This window comes from Trachemys scripta, chromosome 1 (genome assembly GCF_013100865.1).
Source record: "Trachemys scripta elegans isolate TJP31775 chromosome 1, CAS_Tse_1.0, whole genome shotgun sequence".
In the NCBI taxonomy this organism is placed as follows: Eukaryota; Metazoa; Chordata; order Testudines; family Emydidae; genus Trachemys; species Trachemys scripta.
This window is the reverse complement of record NC_048298.1, coordinates 40,350,376-40,377,242: the sequence shown is the minus strand read 5'-3', so window position 1 is coordinate 40,377,242 and position 26,867 is coordinate 40,350,376. Positions and strand designations below refer to the sequence as shown.

Below are 26,867 nucleotides of genomic sequence, written 5' to 3'. Positions count from 1 at the left end.
GTAATAACCTCGTGACCCCCTGAGGGGTCCCGACCCGCAGTTTGAGAACCCCTGCCTTAACCTTTTGTATGAAAGAGTATTTTCCTAAAATTTCCCAAATTATCACTCATTCAGCTCCATTTATTGCAGTAATAGTAAGAACTTGAGGGTAGATGGTGCTTCCAACATCAAGCTACTCAAAATACCAGTTATTCCCTGCAGCACCACCCATTTTCACCATTGTTACCTTTGGTGGAGCTGAACCCATGGTAGCAATGGTGAGGAACTTTAGGAGAAACATCCTAGTGTTGTCAAGGCCTCATAGTAATCCAACAATGCTGCCCTCAGATTAGCTAAAAGAACCAGATGAAGCGTATTGAGAGTTTCTTTGACTACTCAGGATAATCAGTCTAGGAACAAGAGGCCAGACATGAGTCAGTTTTTTCACAATGGGAGGACAGTGTGTTAATCAAAGCATTGGTTCATGTTATTTTAAATAATTTACATAATTCTCAATTTATGTTGTGAAAATGAAATATTATTTAGACTACAAATGCTGAATGTATTAGTTCTTAATTAGTTACATTAATTATAACTTTTTTTTTTTTTTTTTTAAAGTCAGGGCAGTTCACAGAAGATATGATTCCTACAGTAGGCTTCAATATGAGAAAAATAACAAAAGGAAATGTTACCATAAAGGTAAGTGTTCTTATCTGAATTATACAAGAGAGGAAATAACTATTAAAACCAAATTTTTTAGCATAGAATGTGAGCGTGGTGAAAATGGCTGCACTTAGCATAATTGATGACAGCTGTCATTTTTGTCATGTAAAATAATAGGATGGACTATTCTTTTTAATAAACTTTATTGAGACTTCTTTTGAATATGCACTGTGGTCAGTTATTTCAAGAAACCAACAGAAGTATGTTCACTTTTATGAAAACAGACCTACATAGTGAAGAACACATTATTAAAGTAATCCAGCAAATGTGAAACTTAGTCTATTTAAAAAAGAAAGTTAAAACTATTTTCTACACCTGCCAATGTATCTCTTTGCCAATTCTTGTGACTTTTCAATAACTCTTGTATGTTTGAACTAATCCTCTTCTCTGTGCTCTACTGCTGTGTGAAAAACAGGAAAAATTTACTTAACAATGCCAGGAAGTAGTGAATCTGACTATATGATGTGCTGTCCAATGCACAAATTAAACTGACAATGATTTTTTTCCCTCTAATCTTTTTCAAATATAATAATCTTACAGTTAAAACATCAGTATAGGGGAAAAGCAGACAAGCGTCTAAGCTGACAATGTTATTTTTTAGATGTTTCTGGTCAAAACATGTCATCTTCTTTCCATTAAATACATTCTTATTTTATTTGTATTATTGCTTTCATTTAATTTGTCACTGGAAAGTCCCTGCCAGGCCAAAGCCTTCCCTCCACACTTCTTCAAATGGAAGAAGTTAAAAAATTATAGGATGGGCTGAGAGAATTTCTTTTGGCTCCAACTGATCTAAATTAGAGCAATATTGCATATATTCAAATTACTGTGCTATCTCATATATAAACAGTTATCCGCTACTTCTCCTTTTTTCCTGGATCTGTTCTCGTCGCTTCTTTCTCCTCCATTTCTTGGCAATTGTCTCTCTTCCCTCTGGATTTGTGGGCTTCCTGCACCTGGTTGAAGGCCTTGCCTACTCAGGAAAGTTTGAGGGGTTTTTTTGTTTGTTTTTTATAGTCTAAGATATTAATTTAAACTGTTGTTAACCTACCCAAAGCTTTCTGGACACTCTTATTTTGGTATGAGTACTTTTTTTTGGTTTAGTTTCTCTCTCTTGGTGGGTTTAATCTAAACCAAAAAAGCCACTCTTCTACTGGAATAGGAGTATCCACATGAGTGGGCTATACTGGTATAGCTGTATCAGTATAACTGTCAAAACTTTCCCATGTAGACAAGCTCTGTGTTTGTACGGCACCTAGTACAATGGGTTCTCTAGTACGAATTTATCAATCTTTTCCCCCTCTCTCCCTTGCAGGTATGTTCTGCAAACTGGCTAGGGTTTTTTTTCCCTGAGGCTTGCATTAATCTTTTAGTCCTGTTACACTCACCACCAACTGTCCCCTTTGTTTTTTCCCACCTTCAAGGATCACTTTCTAATAAAAATCTAGCACTCCCAATTACCCCTATAATTATGTGCGAATTTTGATTAGAGGTCCTTAAAAGTTCTAGGCCATGGAGAGAGAGCATTGGAATTTAAAAGTGAACTGAAATTATTATCTTACAGTATTTCTGTGGTTAATTGTGGTAATTTCATCTTTTTCACTGTAATCGCCATGTCAGTGCTATGGACTTCTCTGAACAGTGGTGGAAAGGCAGATGAGTCCCAGTGATGAAACCCTTATGAAACAAAGGGCCAGGGAGCAAATCAAGTAGGGAAGACCTACTTCTGGACACTCCCAGTGACATGTACTGGGACTCTGAATGTACTGGTTCAAGGAACTCAAAAAGATGACGACTCTGGAAAGATAGGGCAGATTTAGGCAAGGGGATAGGGAATTGATGCAGGACTGTTGAGGACTGAGAGGGAAATTGATTCTGTTGAGTTATTCAAGAAAACTTGAGTGCTTAAGTGGAAAGTAGTCACAGGGAAGGGTACTGTAGCAAGTGAGTGAACCCCCAGGTTGGTGGGAACATGCAAAGATGTGGAGGAATAGAGGAGCCTGGGGGTGGCAGGCAGAGGTATTGGGGTGAGGGGGCCCAGAGTGGGGCGATGTTTGTTGGGGGCGGGGTAGTGGGAAATTGAGGGAGACCCACAGAAGTGGATTAGAGAGAATTGGAGAGGAGATGTGTAGCTAGGATGGTGGGGTGGCAGCTGTGTTGCCAGCTCTTTTGGTATTTTGGTGAGTCCAACTTTGCAGCATGAATACTGGTCTATTTCAATCTCATGGGAAGATCCTGGCAATTCAACATTTTTGCCTGAGCTATATTTGATGCTGCAGTTCTGGCTGGAACCTCCAGAGGCAGGCACTGGCAGGTTGAGCTGCAGTTCTAGCTGTTGCCAGCAGAGGACGCCCCTCCACTTGCTGTGTAATCTGCTCTCTCAGTTGAACTGCTGCCTATGCAGGGCGTGGAAGCCCATGGGAAGGCAACTCAGGGATAGCAGCCCTTCTCACTCCCATTTAGTGCTGTGCTGGAACCAGGGCCGGATTAAGGTATAAGCTAATTAAGCTACAGTTTAGGGCCTCGCAATATGAGGGGCCTCTAAAAAAGAAAAAAATGACTCAATTTCAAATTTTATCAAAATCGGTTGATAAATAAAGGCGATTTGGGAAAAAGAAGATTCTCTCTAAATATAGACATTTTCATTCAAATGACAAATATACATATCTGGCTACACAAATACCCTTACCCTATCCTTCCTTCCCTAATTGTTCATTACTGACAGGCGGGAGGCCGGGGCTGAGGGAAAAAACGATAATTGCACTTGTAAAATTAGTGTTTCTATGAGTAAGTCTGCTATTGATCTCCTAAGGCAGTGTTTTGTTGGCCAGCTGCTACTGGTAAAATTCTGACCGTGCCTTCATAACTTATTTAAATAAATAAATCTCACTGCTGATAAAATCGGGAAAAATGTGAGGTCAGAGATGGCAGTGTCGTGAAGCAATCCTGCCGAACTTATGCTCGTATGTTAGCCTATTCTTTCTTCTTTTGATCTGTACATATGTACAATTGTGTATTTAGTGCACACGCCACTTTCTGCTTCATGCGCTATCTGTGCTTCACATGATTGAGTTTGCAGATGATTGTCTTGTGGACTTGGGTCAAGTGGATCTTGAGGAGGATAAATTTGTGTTGGCTTCCCTCCGTCAGTTTCAGGAACTTCACAGTAAATATCGGAGAGTGCTGACGAAAGGATAAATAGAGGGTTTTGAGAGAAGTGAAGGAAGATGTACATATATATCAAAATATTCTGAGTACTTGGTGAGCAAGTTATTTCAAACTATGTGCATATATGATTTATAGGCTATTAAAGCCTATAATAGTCATTATATTTGCTTGAATATAGACTAGTTTTTCTCATTTTCTCAGTGCCTGTCTAGAGATTACCAGTCATTTTTCTGGTAAATTCTTTCTCTTTCACGCGTATAGCTTGTTGTCACTCTGTGTCTCCGAGGTGTTTACTCGAGGTTAATTAGTGGTCCTGGGGAGACAGAGGATAGAGAAGCGAACGCGAAAAGAGATGTCTGCCTCAAAAAAAGAATGGGATTTTCTGCTCGCTGGGTTTGAAGGGCACAAGATATTATTTTATTATAGGTAGTATGCGATGTAAAAAATTCTTATATAGACTTATATAAGATACTTATATAGACTGGAGTACTGTGTCCAGTTCTGGGGGCCACATTTCAGGAAGGATGTGGGCAAATTGGAGAAAGTCCAGAGAAGAGCAACAAAAATGATTAAAGGTCTAGAAAACATGACCTATGAGGGAAGATTGAAAACATTGGGTTTGTTTAGTCTGGAAAAGAGAAGACCGAAGGGGGACATAACAGTTTTCAATTATGTAAAAGGTTGTTACAAGGAGGAGGGAGAAGAATTGTTTTTCTTAACCTCCCTTTCTGCAATTTAAGCCCACTGCTTCTTGTCCTATCCTTAGAAGTTTAGGTTGGATGTTAGGAAAAACTTCCTAACTTTTAGGATGGTTAAGCAGTGGAATAAATAGCCTAGGGAAGTTGTGGAATCTCCCTCACTGGAGATTTTTACTTAGTCCTGCCATGAGGCAGGGGACTGGACTAGATGACCTCTCAAGGTCCCTTCCAGTCCTATGAGTCTACAAATCACACATCATATGCATAATTGATTGTATTTTTATAGTATGGCAAAAGAAAAATCCCAACAATTCATTGTTTTGTAGCGAAAATTAAATCGGAATAAACATTTGTAACTGTTTTATATATAGTCTGGATAAACTTTGTATTTCCCTAACAAAATTAATCAAACATTTTTTCATTTATTCATATGAAAAGAAGGATGATTTTCCTTATTCATGGTGTAAAAAAAAAAAAAATCCTTGTTTTCCTGTGAGAACATAGACAAAATAGCACTAATTTTCACAGAAATATCCTGGTAAAATAACACAGGTTTTTGGCATATATAATATATATTAATAAAAATATTACTTGTTGTTGAGATAAATATATAAATCTCAATATTTATAATATAAAATTAAAGTTGTTACTTGTTTCAATAAAAACTTTCTACTACTAATTTTAGTACCAATCTTAGGTAATTCAGCATAACCTTCTATAAAAACAAAACAAATCAATGTATTGGAAAAATACAACCCACATGCAATTTTCTGATGGTTTGCTTATTACCTGGTTGTAATTTGTATCAGTATAACTAATAGTTGAGCTTTAAACTAGTGGGTTATACTTCTTTTCATACGAATAAATGAAAAAATGTTTGATTAATTTTGCCATCTTATATCCTCTGAGTCTCATTGAGTATTCAGACAAGGAATTCCACAATTTAAATGCCCCAACGGAGAAGAAAAATTTCCTGAGAACTCATCTAGTAAATTGTAGTATTTTATTTTGTATTTTTGTATATTGTATTATTTACTTCTAACTTTACTTACATATGCAATTAGTTTAAAGAATTTGTCTAAAATTTATTTGTCATGATGTCATCGTTACAGAGGGCTGCTGAAAATGAAGATTATTATTCTATTTTTACAACTTAGCCTTTGTATATATGCAAATATAAATTTTTCATGTTTATATATTCAATGTCCTTTCTGTGAAAATAATAAATTCCATTTTTTTTATGGTGTGGGGCCTCTTACACTTGACATAGTTTAGGGCCTCAGCATGTCATAATCCAGCCCTGACTGGAACAGAGGGGTGGGAGAAGGAAGTGATCCTAGGTATGTGTGCTTCCCACCTTTACATCCTGTGGGGAGCCAGTTCCTTTGATGCAACGGAGCTTCAGCGTGGAATGGGCCGGGCAGCGGCAGCAATTGGGAGTGGAGAGGGAGCTGGGCAGGGACAGTGTTTTGGGAGGAGGAACTGAGCAGTGTGTGCCAGGGATTGAGGGGAGAGAAGGTGCTGGGACAAGGCCAACATCTGGTGATGGGGGAGGCGCAAGGCTGGGGCTGTGTCCAGCAGAAGTGGAGAGCATGAGACTGAATAATGCCCACTGGATGGAGGGGCCTATAGGGAGCAGGGCATGGATGAAGAACCCACAGAACAGTGCATGGGGAGGGAATCAGGGAAAGGTGTTGAAGTGTCCCACCTATCAATTAGGAGTAAAAGTGAGTAGGTCCTCCCAAATGTGAAATGTGCGCGCACATCTCTCCCCCCTTCCTCCAAGAGTTCAGAAAACTGACCAAAAGGCAATGGGAGTGTAGCTCAAAAATTATTTGTTTTGTAATCTCATGATTTTTCAGCTTGGGGTAGTCAGTACTGGACTAGATAGAAGTGGGTGGATGGAATAGAGGGAGACAAAGAAAAGGAGGAATTTGAGAAGGAGAGACTGGGTGACCAGAAGCCCCCCGCCTCTTCCTGATTCCTATCGTAGGTAATGAGGAATTTTGTGGATGAACAGCTAGGACTTGGGCCATCAGAATGTAGTGTTTGGTCTTGGGGGGGATGGGACAGAGAAATATGGGATTCAGGGAGAGAATGTAATTGATGAAGCTGGGGGCACAGAATAGACTAAAGCAGTGGCTCTCAACCTTTTGAGACTACTGTACCCCTTTCAGGAGTCTGATTTGTCTTGCGTACCCCCAAGTATCACCTCACTTAAAAACTACTTGCTTACAAAATCAGACATAAAAATACAAAGTGCCACAGCACACTATAACTGAAAAATTGCTTACTTTCTGAGTTTTACTATATAATTATAAAATAAATAAATTAGAATATGAATATTGTATTTACATTTGAGTGTATAGTATATAGAGCCGTATAAACAAGTTATTGCATGAAATTTTAGTTTGTACTGACTTTGCTAGTGCTTTTTATATAGCTTGTTGCAAAACTAGGCAAATATCTAGATGAGTTGATGTACCCCCTGAAAGACCTCTTTGTACCCCCAGAGGTACATGTACACCTGGTTGAGAACCACTGGACTAAAGACTGAGAATAGAACTATTGGAGGGGATGGATTTCAGAGATGAATTGGGTGGAGGTTCAGTTTCAACTGTCTCAAGCCTCTTTGCCCTGCTGAAGTAGGGTATGGATGGGGTGACAGAGAGTAAGTGAATCCTGGCTTCAGCCCCAGAGGCAGGAGCAGGAGAACTACTCTGTAGACCCCAGACCTGAATGGGGGGAGCAACTATGGACATGTTGAAAAAGTTGTGAAGAAACTGCGTGGATAGAAATTTATACCCGTGGATGCGGATATCCTCGGATATAAATCGGTATCCACGGAACCGCCGGGCTTCTCTGGGAACTGCAGCAGTGAAAGGAACAGAATGTGGGGCTGCTGCTCCCAGGAGCCAGCAGCCCGTGTTGGCAGCTCCTCCAGTGCAGCTGAACCGCCTCCAGCACTGCCCACTGGGGCGGACACCAGACTCACTGGCAGCTGTCCCTGGTCATGTTCTCGTGTTCAAGCGGAGTCCGTGCCCTCAGATGGGAGATGCAGACAGCTGCATGGAAGGGGCAGGGATTGGGCTAGAGGCCGTACAGCTGTGCCAGAGGAGCTGCTGGCATGGGGCGCTGGCTCCTGGGAGCAGCAGCCCATGTGCTGCTCCTTTCGCCGCTGTGGTTCCTGGGAGAGCCCCGCAGCTCCGCGGATACCAATTTATATCCACATCCACGGATATACATTTGTATCCGTGCAGGGCTCTAGGTGTGAACTGCCCAGGAGAGCTCAAGCTGCCATTGCCAGCCCGCCTTCTCTGACTCTTAACTACTGCTGCAACATTTCTTTTTCCCATGGAGTATAGAGTGCTGTGAGTCCTGGTGCCATTGCACTGTTGTTTAATAATAAAAACCTCATCTTTGCTTTAATAGACGTTATTCAAAGATCATCAGACAACTTAATAATCATACATTAATTATTGACCCATCTCTCTAAGCCAACAGCCCATTCTTTCCTGCTTTCAGTCTCCCAAATAAAGCTGAGCGAATAACAGACTTTTTGGTTTGGTGGCCAAACTTGGTGGGGGGGAGGGGGAGAGGGGGCAGGAGAAGGGGGGAGGATGGATAGATTCCTTTTAAACTGAACATTTTTTTTCAAATGAAAATGCAGCAGATTTTTGTTCGAGTTAAAATGAAATGTTTTAAATGTCCAAATCAACACTTCTAAATAAAATGTTAATTCAAAATTACATTTTGAAATGGTTCTTCAGATTTTTTTTTTAAAACAAACTTTTGGCACTTCTGACATTTTTATTTTATTAACTGAATCAGCCTCTCACTGGGTTTGTATAATCTAGGAGCAGTTTCATGAGCCATGGTAAAAGTGGGTATATGTTGTCCCCCAAAATCAGTGTGGGTTGAGGCACCATTAATGTCAATTTTGTTCAATGGGAATAGAGTTTCCTTTTGTCCCTTCTGAGAAGTCCAGTTTTTGAAAATTCTGGCATCATGCCCTTTTTCTGGCTACCATACATGTCAAAGATAATGCACTTAGATCTGCATTGCCACTGAGTAATACCCCTTTCTGTTATTGTACTCCTGGCCTTTCTTTCAGGAGCTTTGTATGCTTAGCAGTTTTGAGGCTCAGGCCCTAAATATGTTTCCATTTGATCATTAGAGAAGAGTATCGTGATTAAATTTAAAAATATACTGCATAAAGTGTGTGTCTGGGAAAATTACTCTTGTTTCTCTCAGAGGTAACACAATATTGCTTATCTTGTTACCTAACTGGAAAAATGTCATACAAGTAGGGCTTCATCCACCTACAGAAACTGACAGCAGGGTTCTTCAAAGGGCCAGGAATTATTTCAAAGAACGTAGTGTTCTCTGATGTATTGCCTGGTGGAAATGTAGTCATGTGAATTTTTTTTTTTTCAGTGTATACAGAGCTAGTCATAAAAAGAATCTACACTGTAAAAGGTGAGATGATAGACCATTAAGAAGTACATCTAGCCCATCATTTGCATTGAGCAGGGGAGTGTATCTTCCACAGCAGCTAATTTGGCTAGTACTAAAAGAAGGCATCTTTTGTTAGATACCCTACTTTGCTACTTTAATTGAAGTGTGTTTTCCCATTTCCTTGTCAGTGAAATTGAGTATTTCCTGATGTGCTATTTCCTCACTGTGCTAGATGAACAGTTACTGATAATTACTGCCTCTATATTGTGACTTTGGGAATTGGCATTAAATATTATAGGTGTGCCTAGGACCTCTGTAGAAGCGCCTTATTCCTCCCTACTTGTCAGTGTACAGTATAATGTTGTCAGAAATTGCTGGTGTATGTTGCCCTATGAGCAGCACCCTAGAAATCTGTTTAATCTCTGCATTGTCCAAGGATTTAGTCTCTCCCTGTGAGTTTGGTTCCCATCTCTATTTCTACAAGATTTAAAGTTTTTTCTTCTGAAAACAGTTTAAAAAAAAAAAACTTGTCTGGTTGCAAAGATAACCTTCTGAGTAGAAATAAATGTGGTGATTGCATGGAGGCAGACATTGAAATAACAGCATAAGACAAAACTATCCTTTCTCCTCCTGCAACTTTCCATTACCTGTCAAATCTTTCCACAATAAACACTTATCGAAAACCAACCAGTGCATTGAGTCCCTAATCCACCTACAGCTTTCCAAACTCTTAAGCATGCCTCCAACTGCATCCCTGCTCCCTTGCTAAAACTTTCCTGTGCACAAAAGGGAAAGATTTGCCCCTTAAACCTGTTACGCAGTCTGATAGCTGCAATTTTAAGAGAGAGTTTTATGCCCAGATAAAGTATGGAAATTGGACAAGAGGGATTCCTGTTTTTGAAGAATTTGATTTAACCAATCAGTGTAAGGACACTAAAAGGAATGGTGAATCTAAAGCATACTGATTACCCTAACTTGCTAATTAAAACATTAACTAGTGTTTGTACTGGACAGCCCGCTGAGAATATGAAACACTTCTTATATGCTAAGAATTATTACTCCACAGAAACTGACAGGAATGAATAAAACATTTTATTTATAAAATTCTATGGGAATATGATCTGAGATTTAGTCTGAACAACATCTGCTTAATATGATTTAAATAGCCTCTTTAGCAATGCATCCACCTAGCAAAGAATCTTCTTCCTTATTCTACTCCTGGGGGGATTCTGCACCACTGCACCTGTGCATAATTAATGAGCCATGCATATTTTTAATTTTTGCGCAGAAAAAAGCTTCTGCTGAAAAGTTGCTGCAGTTCCACATTTTGCCCACCAGAGGGCACAGTGGCAATAGAACACAACAGCTGTTCCCAGCCAGCTAGGGAAGAGAGAGCCTGCAGAACCTTCTTCACAGCGCCTGTAGGCAGTGTTGGGCTGCTGGGAGGTCAGATGGGCTCATAAGGGCTAGTGGGGGAGGACAGACTGGGGCAGGAGCTGAAGGGCCACATGGGGAGTGGGTGGAGTGGGTGTCTGAATGGGGGTGAAGAGATGCATGTGCTTGACTGAATGGGAGAGACTAGGGGTCAGTCATGGTCTGCATGGGGAAAGCTCCCTAACAATCCCTCTCCAGCCCCCCAAAAAACCTGTTCTATACTTTTCCCATCCATACTCAACAACCCTCCCAAGTTCACACCTAGGCTCCTTCCCAGCAATTATTTCCCTCTTCCTTAGCGCTTCTGTTGCCCCGACTCCCCCCAGCCATTGCACTGCTTCTGGGGGATGTGGGAAATATGGTTCTCTATTATAGTTTAAATGAATCATTACTCAGAGTTCTGTATTAATATGCCTAGTAAGGAATCTATTTTTCAAAAATCATTTTCTGAATCTTTTTTGATATCTGCATTGTTACAGACATACTTGCTGACAGGTATTTTGAAATAAATGACCAAAAATCATTGAAATTGGTGCGATTATATTGTGCTATTTTGACAAATAAAATATGCAGAATTTGAAAATATTGTGCCCAGACTTTTTAATTTTTTGGTGCAGAATTCCCCCAGGAGTATTATTCATTTTGGGCATATGCAGGGCATTTTCCAGTTCTTCAGATGTGCTGGTCAACTTGGGATAAAATTGCCTATAAAATGTGGCCATTCTAATCACGAGGGACCAAAGAAGACTGCAGTAACAATTTAAAGTCTAATCTACATTTAATACCACCTAGACCAGTGGTTCTCAACCAGGGGTCCGGGGCCCCCTAAGGGGCCTCAAGCAGGTTTCAGGGGGGCATCCGAGCAGGACCAGCATTAGACTCACTGGGGCCCAGGGCAGAAAGCTGAAGCCCCACCACCTGGGGCTGAAACCTGAGCAACGTAGCTTCGCGGGGGCCCCTGTGGCATGGGCCCCAGGCAATTTCCCTGCTTGCTACCCCCTAACACCGGCCCTGGCTTTTATATGCAGAAAACCAGTTATTGTGGCATAGGTGGGCCAGGGAGTTTTTATGGCATGGGGTGGGAGGGGCGCAGAAAAAAAAAAGTTTGAGAACCCCTGATCTAAATCTTGATTTTTTTATAGCGAGTTGTATCTTGTGCTATTCAGTCATAGCTTCCCTCCTTTACCAGTATATACCCAATATACATGTTTTTCCCTATATCAGTGGTCCCCGAACTGTGGGGTACATCCTCCTAGGGGGGCACGGAGGAATGTTCGGGGAGGAGGCCTTGCAGGAGCGCCACCCAGCCCCACATTGTCACCAGATCTGCTCTAGCTGCAGCTCAGGCCCCGGCCCCAGCCTTGGCTCCTGGGCCCTAGCCTCCAACCGCGGCCCCGCTCCCAACCATGGCCCCAGCTCCTGACCACAACTCCAGCCCCACTCCCAACTGCAGCTATGGTGGTGCAGAGGGAGAAAGACGCGGACAGATTCCATTATAGGTAAGGGGAGGCGTGACAGAAAAATATTAGGGACCACTGCCCTATACATGAAATACTGTGATGCAAAAATGAGTTATGTACTCAGCATAAAGGGCATGCACAAGAATACATTTCTATGACCAAGTCGAATGCATGTCTTAAATGAGTCACCATCTAAGCATGTATCTTTAACCCATGTCTTTCCTCTTCCTGGTGTATGTTATATCCTCATTTGTCTGTCACTTCTGTCATTTGGATTGTGAACTGTTTGCGGCAGAGGACTGTGTTTTCTACGGAGTACCTACCACAGTTGTGGGCTCTGTAAAACAACAAATAAGCATAAGAAGGATGGTACTAGTATGAACAGTAGTTACCTAATCATTTTTATTTGGATAAATAAAGGTAAAGAGGTACAGATGGCAGTTCATACAGTACACATTTTTCTAGTTAATCAGTTTTGTCTGTTTTCTTTCCCTATTAGAGATAATTTCAGTGTCTCCAGTTATAGAGTAAATGGTTTCCAAATCCTATCAAATACATTCATACCATTTTGCATCCTGTATGCCATTCTCTAATGGATTGCCAACAGGTTTATTGAGAGAACTGATTCATAATCAGTTGGAGATAACTTGTCTTTCCAGTGTTTCAGGATGATTCTGCTGATTAGACTAATGCTCATATAGCTGAAGAAATATCGCCTAGATTAGGTATACTATATCACTGGACAGGGTGGAACCGATATCTTTGTATCTCAGATTCTCAAAGCTACACCATCCTGTAGACCTTTCTGTTTCCAAGAGTAATGAATCGTAGTTTGCTGAAGTCTTTTCTTAACACTCTGTCTCCCCCTTCCTCCTTTTTCTTCTGATCCATCAGGAAAATAACTTGTTTTTTCTCCCCACTCAAACAGATGTGCACCATATGGTAACTGTTTTTTCAAGGTCCTCATCACCTAGTGTGATATTGGCATTGGTGTGAGGTTTGCAATATTGCACTATGTAGTCATCCCTTTTTATGCTTTATAAATAAATGGTTGATTTTTATTAAGTCTTTCTGAAACATCCCCAAAAAGGTCAGGGAGAGTCATAATTGATACGCAGGTGGCATACAAATGGTCATTTTGCTGTCCTTAAAGTGTACATTCTTAGTTGGGGTTCAAAAGCAGTCTACTTCATGTGATATATTAATGTGTTGCCAGAGGGAGTAAGATATCAATCCAGGAATTATTTAATTGTGAATTGGGAAGTATTTTTATCCAAAATATGAGCCTAAAGTGTTGGAAATGATACAGAGATCAATACATGAATATGATTTATGGACTATGGAATAAAAAGTAAGGTTCATGCCAGTTGGAAAAGACTTAGTTCCAGGGATCTATTTAAGTCTAACTCTTCCATGTGAGTCTGCAGTCCTTAGCAGCCTCCAACATAGGTGGATTTGGGAAAGAGAATAAACTTGAAAAAAATTATTGAGAAAATGTAAAAGGTGTAAACCTTTTCTGCTCTATATGTTCTTTATAAATCCAAACTGAGTCGTAATACATATTCCTCCTAGTTCTGGTTCAGATCTTATCATTTTGGTAACTAAATAGGTTTAAGAAATAATCACCTCTCTCTGTGCCTGGCTTGAAAACAAATACATTCTCTTGGTTTTATTTTTCAGAAGTCATCACTATTTTAATAGTTGGGTGACTTGTAACATAACATCTACTTCCATGTAACATAACATCTACTTCAACGTAGCTACAACTTCCCTATATGTAACCATACATTTTAAATCCTTACAGTGATACTTTATCTTAGATGCAATTTTAGCTAATGATTATGAACGTTTGGGTCTATTCTCATGGGTAAAATTCACCACTATATAAACAAAACCAGAATAAATGGGTTTTAGGCAGGAAATTAAAATCTCAGTTCTACAAATGCATGAATAATTGTTTTTTGAGTAGTTGTCCCTGTGGGTTCTGCACTTCAGGTGCATGCCTGTGTGTCTGATCAGACATTTCTTTTGTAGCAGTGTCCACATGGTCCACACCTGCACCTTGCATATCCACGTGCCCTTATCTGAGGGCATATAGGGGAGAGCAGACCCACCGCCACTCCAGTTCCTTCTCAGCCGCCCGTGGCCTGAGCTGGATCTCTGTGGTGTCCATTAGTTAGCCTTTCAAGTTAGCTAATCTGCTTTATCTTTTATTCATTATTTCTTATTGTGTTTATTTTATTTCCCCATGACACCCGGTGTGCATTTTGCCCGCTCCCCCTTATTTCTTCCTGCAGTCAGGACGTTCTCCCCCACACACACGTGTTATCTGCCCCACCCTCAACCTCTCTCCCTTTGTCTGAGGCCTTCTCTTCCTTTTTTTTTTAAACAGCATGTGCCCCAAACCCCAGGTTTCAAACTTTAGCAGACCTGTAATAGGTCTTTTCTCCACAGCTATAGACCTCTGACTTCCCTCTCCTGACAGATACCAAAAGGAATCTTCTGCTGGTGCTGTTGCACGTTCTGATGCCAGCATGTGTGCTGGTACCAACACGATTGGCCTCCCTCCCCCAACTAGAAACAGAGAAGGTTACTTCTTTGGACTCAGAAGTACCACTAGATTCTCATTGAGACCCCCTCACCTGAGATGTATCTTGAAGAAGAGCTCCCAGAAACTAGTCAACGAATCACTCTACAACATCCTTGGCAGGAACACCCTTATGTTCCTCCACCTTTTGCCTTTGCCTCACCTCAGTGGGCCTTTTGGAATCCTTGCCTTGTTTGGAGATCAGTACTACAGGGCACACACATGCAAGAGGATCCATCAGGAGGGACAGCCATTGTCCAAGACCATGCCCTATTCTCCCCTCCTCAAGGGTACTCCTTTGAGGAGCAAGTACTGACAGTTGAGGAAGAGGTGACACCATCTGAAAGAACATCTCAAAGAACTCCAGTAGCCTCTGCTTCCATTGAAGTCAGTGGGGCTACTCACATTCTTACGGTTAAACGTGTGCATAAGTGTTTGCAGGATGGGGCCTGAGTGATTGTTTAATAGGTTGAAAATTCTTTAAGTAGAATGTATCTATATTTCATCTTTTCATGTGATGAACTAATTAGTCATGTCTCATAACTGAGTGGTTCTCCAACTTTGCAATTGACTACTGTTTTCTTTCTTGTTCTGATTATCTTGATCTCATATCTTTAAAAGCATCTTCAATGATCAAATGTGAAAGCTATTGAGATAATAGAGTTAGCCAGATTAGTCCATCATTACACTCACTCATTCTCTTCCCCCCAACTTTTTACTGTCTGTCCTTCATATCTAATGACTAATGCATTCTTTCTTCTGGTCTCCTTACCCCCACACATAACTTAACATTGTTAATGGGATTGAATGACTTCATCTTTATAGGCATTACAATTTAATTTAAGACTTATGTTTTAATTTCTAAATCTCTGTTCATACTAACGGTATATTCAGAATAACATAGGAAGCCTTTTTTTCCCTCCAGGTATGGGACATTGGGGGACAGCCAAGGTTTCGAAGCATGTGGGAGCGCTATTGCAGAGGAGTCAATGCAGTTGTGTAAGCTTCTTCATGTATCTCTTTACAAATCAATGATTTAAATATCTTTTGTAATATTGTCAACTTCCACTTTCAGTCCCCTCAACCTACAGATATTTCTCAATCATTTACCTCTTCTGTGCGACTGCCTGCTTTCCATCATGGTTATATGTTTAATTTAACTTGGTAGACAGTGCTTTAAACCTTAAAACAAAAAAAGCTTTAAAACATGGAGTAGCTTGTTTCAACATTTAGTCTCTGGCCCCAAAAATAGAAGAATTAACCATACTTGTGGATACGATTATGTTACAATGAATAGAATCCGTGAATTTTGCCATTTGTTTCAGTTTGACGTCGTGAGAATGCCTTAAAATGCACCATTCCATCCCTGTAAAACCGTTTTTTTAATTTGTTTATTTGTAAGAACTAGAAGTATATGTAAAAAAAAAAAAGAAACAATAAACTCACCAACATTTGTTTGACTGTAAACAAAGTGAGCGGTGGTGAATGCAGTCTTCCAGCAACAGTAACTAAGAATGTAACATCATGTGGACTTCATTGAATTTCACAAGTAAGAGTCATGCATCTTGTAAAAGGAGGAGTTACAGCGATTAATTTGAAATTAGGAGAACAACAGCAAACAAAACAATTAGCAAAGTAGCAAAATTAAGCTCTAAACAGCAACCAGAGCAGTACTCTAAAACATTCCATGAAAGTGGAGGAAAGTTGCTTTGTACGTCATGCAATGTATCTGTTGATTTTACGAGAAAGGCTGGTTGTGATAAGTATATTGGAAGTGCAACTCATACGTGCAAATGAGAGGCATTAAAAATGGATGAAGATAGAATTTTTAAAAAAGCAGACAGCTGTTTAATACCAAGACAGAAGAGCAGCTTTACAGGAGAAATGTAGTAGTCAAATTAACAGAAGCCTTCTCTGCAGCAAATATACCCCTGAATACCCTCGACAATCCAAAACTGTGAGGTTTTTAGAGAGCAAGGTAGGTGTTATACCAAGTGCAGATCAACTTAAAAAGTTTTACCTCCCCAAAATGTTTGACTGACATATTGAAGAATTTAAAGGAAAAGTTGCAGTACTGTGAAGGAATTAGCATTGTGGCAGATGAAACTACCAATGCTGAAGACAGGTATGTGCTTAACATTCTTGCCATCCCATTCACACAAGCAGTGATAATGCAGGCACTTCACAAGCAGGTGAACACAAGCTGGATGTTTTTTTGTTACAGTGTGAAGTTTTGGAAGCAGTTGATTTAAAAACAGTCAGCAAAGCAATACAGGAAATTGTTGAAAAATCTACAATACCGTTTGATTCCATCACTGAGTTTGTGACTGATAATGCCACCTACATGGGGAAAGCTTGGGATTGAGATTTGAAACCTATGTTTTTAAATGCTGTATATCTTACATGCATGGCACATTTGTTTAACCTTGTGGGCAATCTGAGAAGGAAGATACTGTTGCAAGTAAATGAATTACAGTGTAGTTGTGGCTTTGAAACATGCTTTCACTGCCTGCCCTGCCCAAAAAAACCGGGTTCAACATGTTTCTAATGGAAATAGCTAAAAGGCCTTCCATCTTACCAATCCCCATAATAACCACATGGAACAGCCGGTTCAATGCATCTCTTTATCACATTGAGCACACTGAGAATTATGTTTCATATTTTTTTTACAGAAGAGAATGGTTGTAGCAGTAGTTCAAGTTTTCAAGAGATTCTTTGCCAATCCACAGCATTTATTGAAGAACTCCAGGCTCTAAAAGAGTTTACACCCCCAAATCATGAACATACTTACAGCTTATGAAGAGCTCACAGTTCATGCTCATGAAGTCAAAAATTGTGTGACCCTGCATTGTGGGCAGAGAGCTGCTCTGAATCTTGCCAACACCCAACAGCAAAAACAGGAAAGCTCAAAAAAAATGGTCATCCATGGACACTGACTCAGCCTCCCACTTTCGCCAGTCTGCTGCCACTTTCTTTGTGCATGCCGTGTATTTGAGCCAAATCAAGCAAAACACCTTGATATTTGTGAAAGCACAGTATTTGAAAATATACCATTGTTTGAAGACAAAATTGCAGCACTTAGAGTACTGGGCTTACTGTGGAGCAGTTCAAGAATTGAGGAAAGAGGATGTTTTCCAGTTCTAAAGAAGCATGATGGCCAGATTCCCAGCTCTGTCAGTAGTTGCCCTGTGATACTTAGCTGTACCAGTCAACAATGTTGATGCCAAATGCTCCCTATCTTATTAAAAATGTGCTTGGCGTCAATAGAGACCACATAAAAAATAACTTCTTATACCAAAATTGCAACAGTTTGTACAAGGGACTTTACTAAAAAGAATGTTATTTTTGTTATATAGCTTTTTCATTATTTTTGTTTGAAAAATGATTGCACAATATGCATATATAATTTCAAAATAGTTTACTTTGACAAGGAAATGAAAACTATTGCATTAACCTTGTTTGTTTTGTGTAAATACTTTGTTAAATTGTTACGCAATTTTTGTTGCCGTGACCATACCCTGATTTTATACATTTTTACCATAACAGCTCTGTGAATTTTGCCTAATTTTACTGTGACATAATCGTATCCATAATCATACTAAAATTCAACAAGAAAAAATTACTTGGTCACTAACCGTATCTTTTGTGTAAAAATGGGATCATTTTCTCAACCCAGTTATTCTTGGTCATATGCAGGAAGTTAAACTGATGGCCAGATTTTGGAGGTTGGGAGGAAATTTCTCTCAAAGGGTCTATTGGAAATAACATTGGAGCATTGGAAGGAAATACATGTGTAGAATTTAAGAGCCTGATCCAAATCACACTGATGTTAGTGAAAAGGTCAGGCCCAAAAATCAGGCCCTAGATGAAGAAGATCTATTAAATTATCCAGTCAGTCCCCTAGCTTGTGCAAGATTATTCTTGGAGATTTTGACTCACATATGTATTTGCCTGGTACACATGCTTCACGCCCGTTTGCCCAATATTGTTTAATAGGTGGTGTTTCCTTATGCTTGGAGTGTAATACTGCCCATCTCCTGCCAACTGAGAAGGTTACTCCAAAAAATCTTTTTTTAAAACTATGTTTGGATCTGACAACTCATTCAGTAAAAAGACCTGGCACATGTATATGGTATATTTTGCACATCCAGCATCCTTTGTATGCAATCAATTACATTTTTCCAGAAATTTCTATCTTCCCACAGCCTGTATTTAATTCTTCTTTTTTTCTTTATTCCCAATGAAATAGGAAAAATTTATATTTTTAAAATCATCTGCTCAGTGGGGGAGGAGTGGGTACATTTGACACATTTCAGATATTTTTAATGATGTTTTCTATGTGTATTGGATAAAAGTACAAGTGACAATTTCCCCATTTTAGTTACATGGTGGATGCAGCAGATTTAGAAAAAGTAGAAGCTTCGAAAAATGAACTACACAGCTTAATAGACAAGCCACAGTTGCATGGAATTCCAGTAAGTGTTTTTGAGGTTTTGTATTTATGTAATTGTTCTGCTATGGTGTCACTGATATTCAGACATGAATAAATGGATTTATTTACTTACTTAATTGTTCACATGTGAATTTAGACTGTATAGCCTTAGGCTGCTATTTTCAAAGAAAACTAAGGGCACCCAACTCCCATTGAACTCCCATTCTCTGAAGCCTTTGAAAATCCCAGCCCAAATGTGATGCAGGTTGGCTACACAACACTAGAACTGGTTGGACATTTTTTCATAGAAGTGTTTTTTGATGAAAAATGCCATTTTTGTAAAAATTGAAACATTGCATAAAACACATCCATTTCAATAGAATTTTGTTTAGAAAAAACAGAAATGAAGCTTTTCAATAATGTTGAAATGTAGTGTTTTAACATTTTCAGAATGAACTATTTTGATTTTTTTGTTTCAAAATTACTTTTTGAAACAAAATAGTTTTTTTTATATTAATTTTTTTTAAAAGGTCAAAATCTGAATGAAATGCTTTGATTGACCTGAACTATTTTTTTTTTGAGAATTTTGTTTTCCAATACATTTCTAAATGTTTTGGCTTTATTCCTTTTCTGAATGGAAAAAAATTCAAAATCACAGAATTTCCCACAAAACATAAAATCCAGTTCTCACCCAGTTTTGTTTTTGTGAGAATTTGTGACAGTTTTTCACAGAACTCTGGTTATTATCACATGGTATCGCTGCTACAGTGTGTTTGTACATCTTCCAGTGTAAAGGTCAATAAAAATTTGGAGGTGGATTGAGCCTATCAAATTAATTGCACATAGGGCATTATCAGTTGGTAATAGTTTTCAGTCAGTACCAGTATGGGCCAGATTTGAACTGGTGACCCAGAGGTATTAGTAGCAATATCTTAAGATTGCTGAGACTTGTCTTTGTAGAGGTTGGTTAGCAGAACTCAAGCATGAAATAGTCCTCTGCTTCTACAGGTTAAGGAAGACCTTGGCTGCAAAGTAAAAATGAATGCAAAAATTACTCTCTCCTCAAGCAGGATCTTGACTTTTGGCAAAAAATAATGTGAGCTTGAAGCACCATTAAGTAATTGAGGAGGTGGAACTGAATGTTTTGTTAAAGATAATTTGCAATTTTAGAATAGGTTATCCTCAGCCTTCTATCATTTTTCTGCCTGGATACAGATATCAGCAAAAGAGGACATGGGGCCCATCCACAGAGATGCTGTTTTGGGAAGGAAAATAGATTGTTCTCTGACCCAGGACAAAGAGTATTAGGAATTTAGGGCTTTTGCTTGACCCCTGCATATTTTCTGTGGGCAGCTACTTTCAGTTCTGTCCAGTCATTGACCTAGGAAAATGCTAGCTAAAAGAGAGCTGGGTGAGGAGGAGTAGACAGGTGACCAACATCCAAATCATTGCAGTAAACTGAGATTTGTAGAATGAATTCAGGCAGAATTTCTGATCCCACCCACTATTGTAGCAGAAAGATTTGAGACCCCCTCTGTAACCTCACTGCATATTATTGGACCAGTCAAATGGGGAAGAGAAAGTAGAACTGCAGCCTTATAAGGACAGGGACAAAAAAGAACTACAGATTTATAAGGACAGGGACAAGAAAGTACGGAGCGCCTATTTCAGTTTTTCATCAGATTTCCCCATACTGTTGCCCCTTCCTTCCTGAGCATGAGGAGGTTGAAATGGATCTGAGATTTTTAGCCATGCATAATGAAGTTCTTTTCCTTTTGTGTGCTGTTATATCACAGTCTGTGGGTACACCCAAATTTTCAGGTTGCAGTAGTATGTTGGTTTTACTTATTAGTTTGTTGTAAGTAACTAGTATTGAATTATTCTTTATTTACTGTAGTTATTCCTTGGCATATTAGTAAGATAGTGTTATTAACCAAAGATGACAATGAATGAATTTTAATGTGTTGTTTAATTTTAATCTGGACTTTTACTTGCAGTTGTGACATACATTAAAACAGTAATATGACCATGATTTTAAAACCCCTCGGTCTCTTATTTTGTCTTCCACAAAATATACAGGATGTTTATCCAGAGTTAAGTTATACATGGTGCACTTTGTATTCTTTATGTAGTTCTATGAGCACAAGCATCTATTTTTTTTTCTTACTTCTCATACCTAGTTCTAAATGGAGGCTCCTATGATTGCTTCTGCATGGAAGGGATATTGGGGCGGGGGGAGGGGGGAAGAGGGGCGAAATGTGGCACTGGCTGCTTTTTGTGTGCCTAACTTGAAGCACCTTAAAGGGATGTAATTTTCAGCATGTGAGTGCTCAATCCTTTGTGAAAATCAGGCCCTTTTAAGGTGTGTTCCAGTCTGGCACCCAAAAATCACTAGTCACTTTTGAGAATGTAGCTCATCGTGTCTTAAATATTTAGGTGTTAAAGCTAATGGAATGAAATTGTGATAGTAAATAGTAAATAAAATAAAACAAATTTTACATGAAATTATTTACATGAATTTGAATGTGAATTATTTCACAGGTGTTAGTCCTTGGAAATAAAAGAGACCTTCCTGGTGCACTGGATGAAAAACAGCTAATTGAGAAATTGTAAGTAGCTGGCCTATCTAAATAGTTGCGGCATTCTGAAAAGCTGGTGTGTAAAGGCAAAATCATTGGAAGTGTGCTGCAGTGACCAGCAGTTACAGATTCTATTTTACATTTTCAGATGTTCCACTTTTAGCTGCACTGGCATCTAAAATAGCAATGGTTGATGACTGAGGAAACCAATATTGAATCTTTCCTTCTGATAGTTTCAGTTGTATAAAGTTGTTTCAGATATCTTTTTTTCTCATCACTGAAGATCAACTAATGTAAAGAGTAATGTTCTTTCTTATGCTATCCAGGGTGCATTGTAATGGCAGTTTTATGCTTGACTCTCATTCATTTGAAACTATTGTCTGTAAATTTAAGCAACTCAATATTTTTGGCATGCAACCAAAGCACAAAGATTTTGATTATTGAAACTTGCTTAAATTAATACAGTGGGTAAGGGAAATCTACTTTTATACAAAGAAGTCCAATACATTGGGATCTAAACAAATTCATGGCTATGAAAAATGTGTCACGGACCATGAAATCAGATCTCCCCAGTGAAATCTAGCTATTGGAAGGAGGGGGGAGGGGGAGGGGCACATTGCATGCACCAGGCTCCAGCTGCTAGTCCCGACGGGGCTGGGGAGGGACAGGACTTCCTTTTTCCCCTGCAGAGGCCACTTCCAGGGGGAGATCATCTCTGGGTACCTCCCCCTGCTGCAGCAAACTCCACAGCAAGGTGGGTCTGATCTCCCCCCGAGAGCCCAGCCCCACCAGGACTAGCAGCTAGGAGCCCCTGACTGGGACGCTCCCAGCAACATGGGGGAGATCAGACCCACCTCCGGAAACCTACCTTCTGAGCCCAACTGGCAGCAGAGAAGTGAGGGTGGCAATCCTGCAAGCCCCTTTTGGGTCAGGATCCCCATGGTTACAACACTATGAAATTTCAGATGTAAACATCTGAAACTGTGAAACTGACAAATTTTAAAATCCAATGACTGTGAAATTTACCAAAATGGACCCTGAATTTGGTAGGGCCCTGCCAATACAGCAGTAATTTTGCTTAAATAAGTTGCTATGAATCAAACTACATTTTTTTATTTGTGGGATGCAATCCTTTTGAAAAAGAATTCAGAGAGGAAGGATGGTCCAGTGGTTAGGGCACTAAGATGGGACTCGGGAGCCCAGAATTCAATTCACTGCTCTATCAAAGACTTCCTGTGTGAACTTGGGCAAGTCACTTAACCTCTCTATGCCTTAGTTCCAGATCTGTAAAATGGGGATAATGGCAGATCCTCACCGCACAGGGATATGGTGAGGATAAATATATTATAGACTGTGAGACACTCAGACACTAAATAGTGGGGGCCATATAAGTGCCTAAAAGAGACTAAAAATATTATTTAAAATACAGATTTTTTTTCCCACCCCAGGCAGCATCCACATTTATACAGGAATCTTAGATACCTTAGTTCAGGGATCGGCAACCTTTGGCACGCGGCCCACCAGGGTAAGCACCCTGGCGGGCCGGGCCGGTTTGTTTACCCGCCACGTCCGCAGGTTCGGCCGATCGCGGATCCCACTGGCCGCCGCTTTCCGCTGCCCCAATTGGCCGGGAACGGCGAACCGAGGCCAGTGGGAGCCGCGATCGGCCAAACCTGCGGATGTGGCAGGTAAACAAACCAGCCCGGCCTGGCGTGCCGCATGCCATGCGGATCCCTGCCTTAGTTCTTAACCTAATAAACTTTGTATGATGGTGTGAACCTCCCAAAGATTATTGTTGAGCTTCTCTCGATACTACATACAAAATGTAGTAAACTCGTAAAATCTTTGGTTTCTGATACAAAAGGGTGAAAGTTAAGCTTTTAAGACAAGGCACTGTTTCCTAGTTACTACTAAGCAATATTGTCTCAGACATATGGATGCCTACTCTTTTCTATCTTTCTCGATTAAACCTGGCTTAATCAGAAAGGACTTGAAGCCCTTAAAACATTTAACACTTTAAAAAAATGCATTTGTTGTAAGCAATAGTGGAGTTTTAAAGTTGCATGTCAGAGGTTAGAGTTTGGCCCTTTGAATACAAATTTACAAACATGTAATTTAGTGGATTGTGTGGAAAATGCTTGGGTCTGGTTTTGTGGAGTAATAAAACTACTTAATGGAATTTACTTTCTATAGAAACCTTTCAGCTATTCAAGACCGAGAAATCTGCTGCTATTCTATTTCCTGTAAAGAAAAGGATAACATAGGTAAGCATGTTATTTTGACAATGCTTTCTGTACACTACATACATTATGATTGAGATTTTAATGGGGAGTGAGCATCCAACTCCCTTAGGCAGCTTTGTAAATCTGTTTACCTTTATAGTTGGAGACATTTTGACCCAAGCTTGCTATTAAAGCAACCCTTCAAAACAGTCTGGAAATTTTAGGAAGCAAATAGACTAGTCAGTTAGAAAGACATTTAATTCTGCAGAAAATCATTAAATTAGTTTAACTGAACTCTTTAAGATGCATTTTAAACATAAACTAAATATATTATGCAACTTGTAATACTTTCAGAATGTTATTTCCGAGATAGAAAGATACCCGTATGTTATCTAATCTAATAAACTTCTGATGGTTACTGGTCTTGTAGGCAGCTGTCAAGTATATGTTACCCTTGGGGCTGTTGCAGACTTTTAAGCTTTAAGTCCTCTGTACTAGAATGTCCTTGAATTCAAATACATCCCAACTAAGCCCTAAGTAGTTCACTATTTCCCAGACTACTTCTCTAGATTAGTTATTTAAATATTGGATGTTTTTCCATCCTTTAGCAAAATAGTGCCAGATCCTCAGCTGGTGTAAATCAGTGGGGCCCCATTGACTCCAATGGAATTGTATCGATTTACACCAGGTAAGGATCGATCTGCTTGACTTTTCTATCCTATACAAAGCTGGAGAAGAGCAGGGCAAGAAGTAATCCCTTGTCCTCAGCAGAGCAATAGAAATCATTACCATGCACTAACCCAGTACTCCCTCTCCTTCCTCCACCCATCCCTGGAGCCTGATAAACAAGTAGGGGAAACTGTGGGAACTCCCATCTTGAGCATATCACAGCTGGGGTTGGGTCATCTGTAAAGTGACCAAGAGTGTAAGCTACCTGTGAAAGTCTTGGCCTTGAAACATACCCCAAAGGCTTGATGACAATGAGGGCATGACAGTGAAATCAGCCATGCACATCTCTTCTCAAATTGAGGCAGACTGCAGCAATTTTCTTCTCTCCCCACTCCTGCCACTTTTGAAATGGATATAAAGTCAAATGTGAGGCTTCTGTTTTTTTATTGTAACAACCTGCTAGCATTCTCATGTCCCTTCATAGATTATTTGTTTTTTATCTATCCTTGCAGACATAACATTACAGTGGCTTATTCAGCACTCCAAATCAAGGCATTGTTGAAGAAAACTTTTGTGGAAGATAACTTTTCCTTCCAAATCACACTGGTCCTCATCTGATATACACTACTGAAAAGATAAGAAATGAAACTAAATACTACCAGGACTCACTTTCACTAGATTTGTTAACAAATGGAAAATTTCGGTCAATTATGGCCTTTAGAAAACAAACATACATACATCCAGAATGTCTGTCTGTCTGTCCTAAAAACCTTAATATAAAACTGAAAAAAATCAATACTTTTTCTGAGCTGGAATGTTTTGAGTTTATGCATGTGAATTGTCAACTGTTTAGTAATTTTTTTAAATATGAAGCTGAACGAATAAACTGCACAATAGAACCTGGTGTCTCTTATTGTAAGGCGTATTGCAGTGATGATGTATAATCATATGCGCACAGTATTTATGGTTATGTTGCTATTAATTTTTATTTTCAATTGCCAACACTGAGTTACTTATTCTTGAATATTCAGATCTTTCTTTTTTTTTTTAAAAAAAAGAATGCATCAGTCAAAATGTTGTTTAAATGGCCAGATGTGGGAAAGAGTGGTTTAAGAATTTGAACATTTATAATCTGGTACCATAGTCTCATCACAAGTATAAATGACTCATATTCATTTGTCTTTTATTAAAAAAAAAAAAAAAAAAAAATCACTTTCTCCACGTTGTGGCAAATCCCACTCCACACCCTAGTAGCAGACATTGAGAGTGTGACTGCAGTGAAAGTGATGTCGTCCCACCTCATGGGTGGAACAGAATGCCAGGGCTTCATGCAGGGAGGTAGATGTATTAAATCCCTACAACAGCTGCCCCTCAGCACCCGCATGTAGAGGAGTAGGCTAGAGCGCATGAATCTGACTGCACAGATTGACTAGCCATTCTACCCTCAACACCCTGGGATCTATTGGCCATTTCCTTCCTGAGGTTGAAGTAGCACTCCAAGTGGTTCCAGTGCTGCTGTGTGGCCTAAAAGTGGAATATTCTTTCCCTCCCTGGCCCCTGCAGAACTCCCCAGCACACAGCCTCGTTACTTGTGCTCTGACCTGGAATTAGGATTTGCTCCATTGCCAACAGGGTAAAGAAGCTGTTAATTCTTTTTATATTACTGTATGTTCCTTATTATTCTTCAATCCCATACATTAGTTACATCCCTCTGCCCTGAAATGCATTCTTATGGAACCTGTTCCCTATATACACACATCAGTATGATTCTATTAATGGAACTTTAAGGCGTAAATAGTGAGTAGACCTTCAGAGGTAACCAAGAAAGCTGACCAAGGGCTAAATCTTTCCTTTAGATGTTTGCAGGTGCAGCAGGGAGAAAAGCTATTGGGTTTATTGGTCTAAAGATGGCATGTGGACAGATGGCTACAGCAGTCAACATAAAGTTGTTATATGTTTAAGTACTACTTAAACATTATATGTATAAACGATACAAATGATAATAATTTTAATGCAGCTTCAGTTTGAAGATGCTTTTTGGATGTAGCTTTAGTGAGTCACTCCCAGTGCCATGGTAAACAAAGCTGATGGAATCTTATTTTAGTGTCATACCAGTGCCACTGCAATCAAGATTGGCACTTCTGTCAAACCTCCTATTTTCAGGGGCATATAGCTTGTTTGTAAATGTTTGCAGCATGCTGGTATTTGCATGCAAAGTCACAGCCTGGAAACCATTTTGTCTAGCAGTTAAAAATAATGTGGCCACCTTACAACTTTGAATAGGAAAAACAAAATAATAAATGCAAGTGTCTTGGTCTGGGGTATTTTTGTTTTCTTATAAACAACCTTGATTCCAAACTTGAACAAGTAACCATAGTCTAGTAGTCTAATTGCCTGTGGTATTTTGAAAACGAGCACTAATGGCCAAATTAATAAATCTTGAACAGTGATTACCAGC

General features: G+C 39.5%; 1 protein-coding gene across 1 annotated transcript; it reads left to right on the top strand.

Moving 5' to 3' along the window:
• Window positions 1-597: 597 nt before the first annotated feature.
• On the top strand, window positions 598-26,867 carry LOC117876132 (ADP-ribosylation factor-like protein 8B; the record flags this gene model as incomplete). Its single annotated transcript, XM_034767968.1, is given in 6 exon segments — window positions 598-678; window positions 15,433-15,506; window positions 18,889-18,982; window positions 21,481-21,548; window positions 23,712-23,782; window positions 24,922-26,867. Coding segments are annotated over 6 exon segments (438 nt in total), but the record flags the coding sequence as incomplete, so codon positions are not given.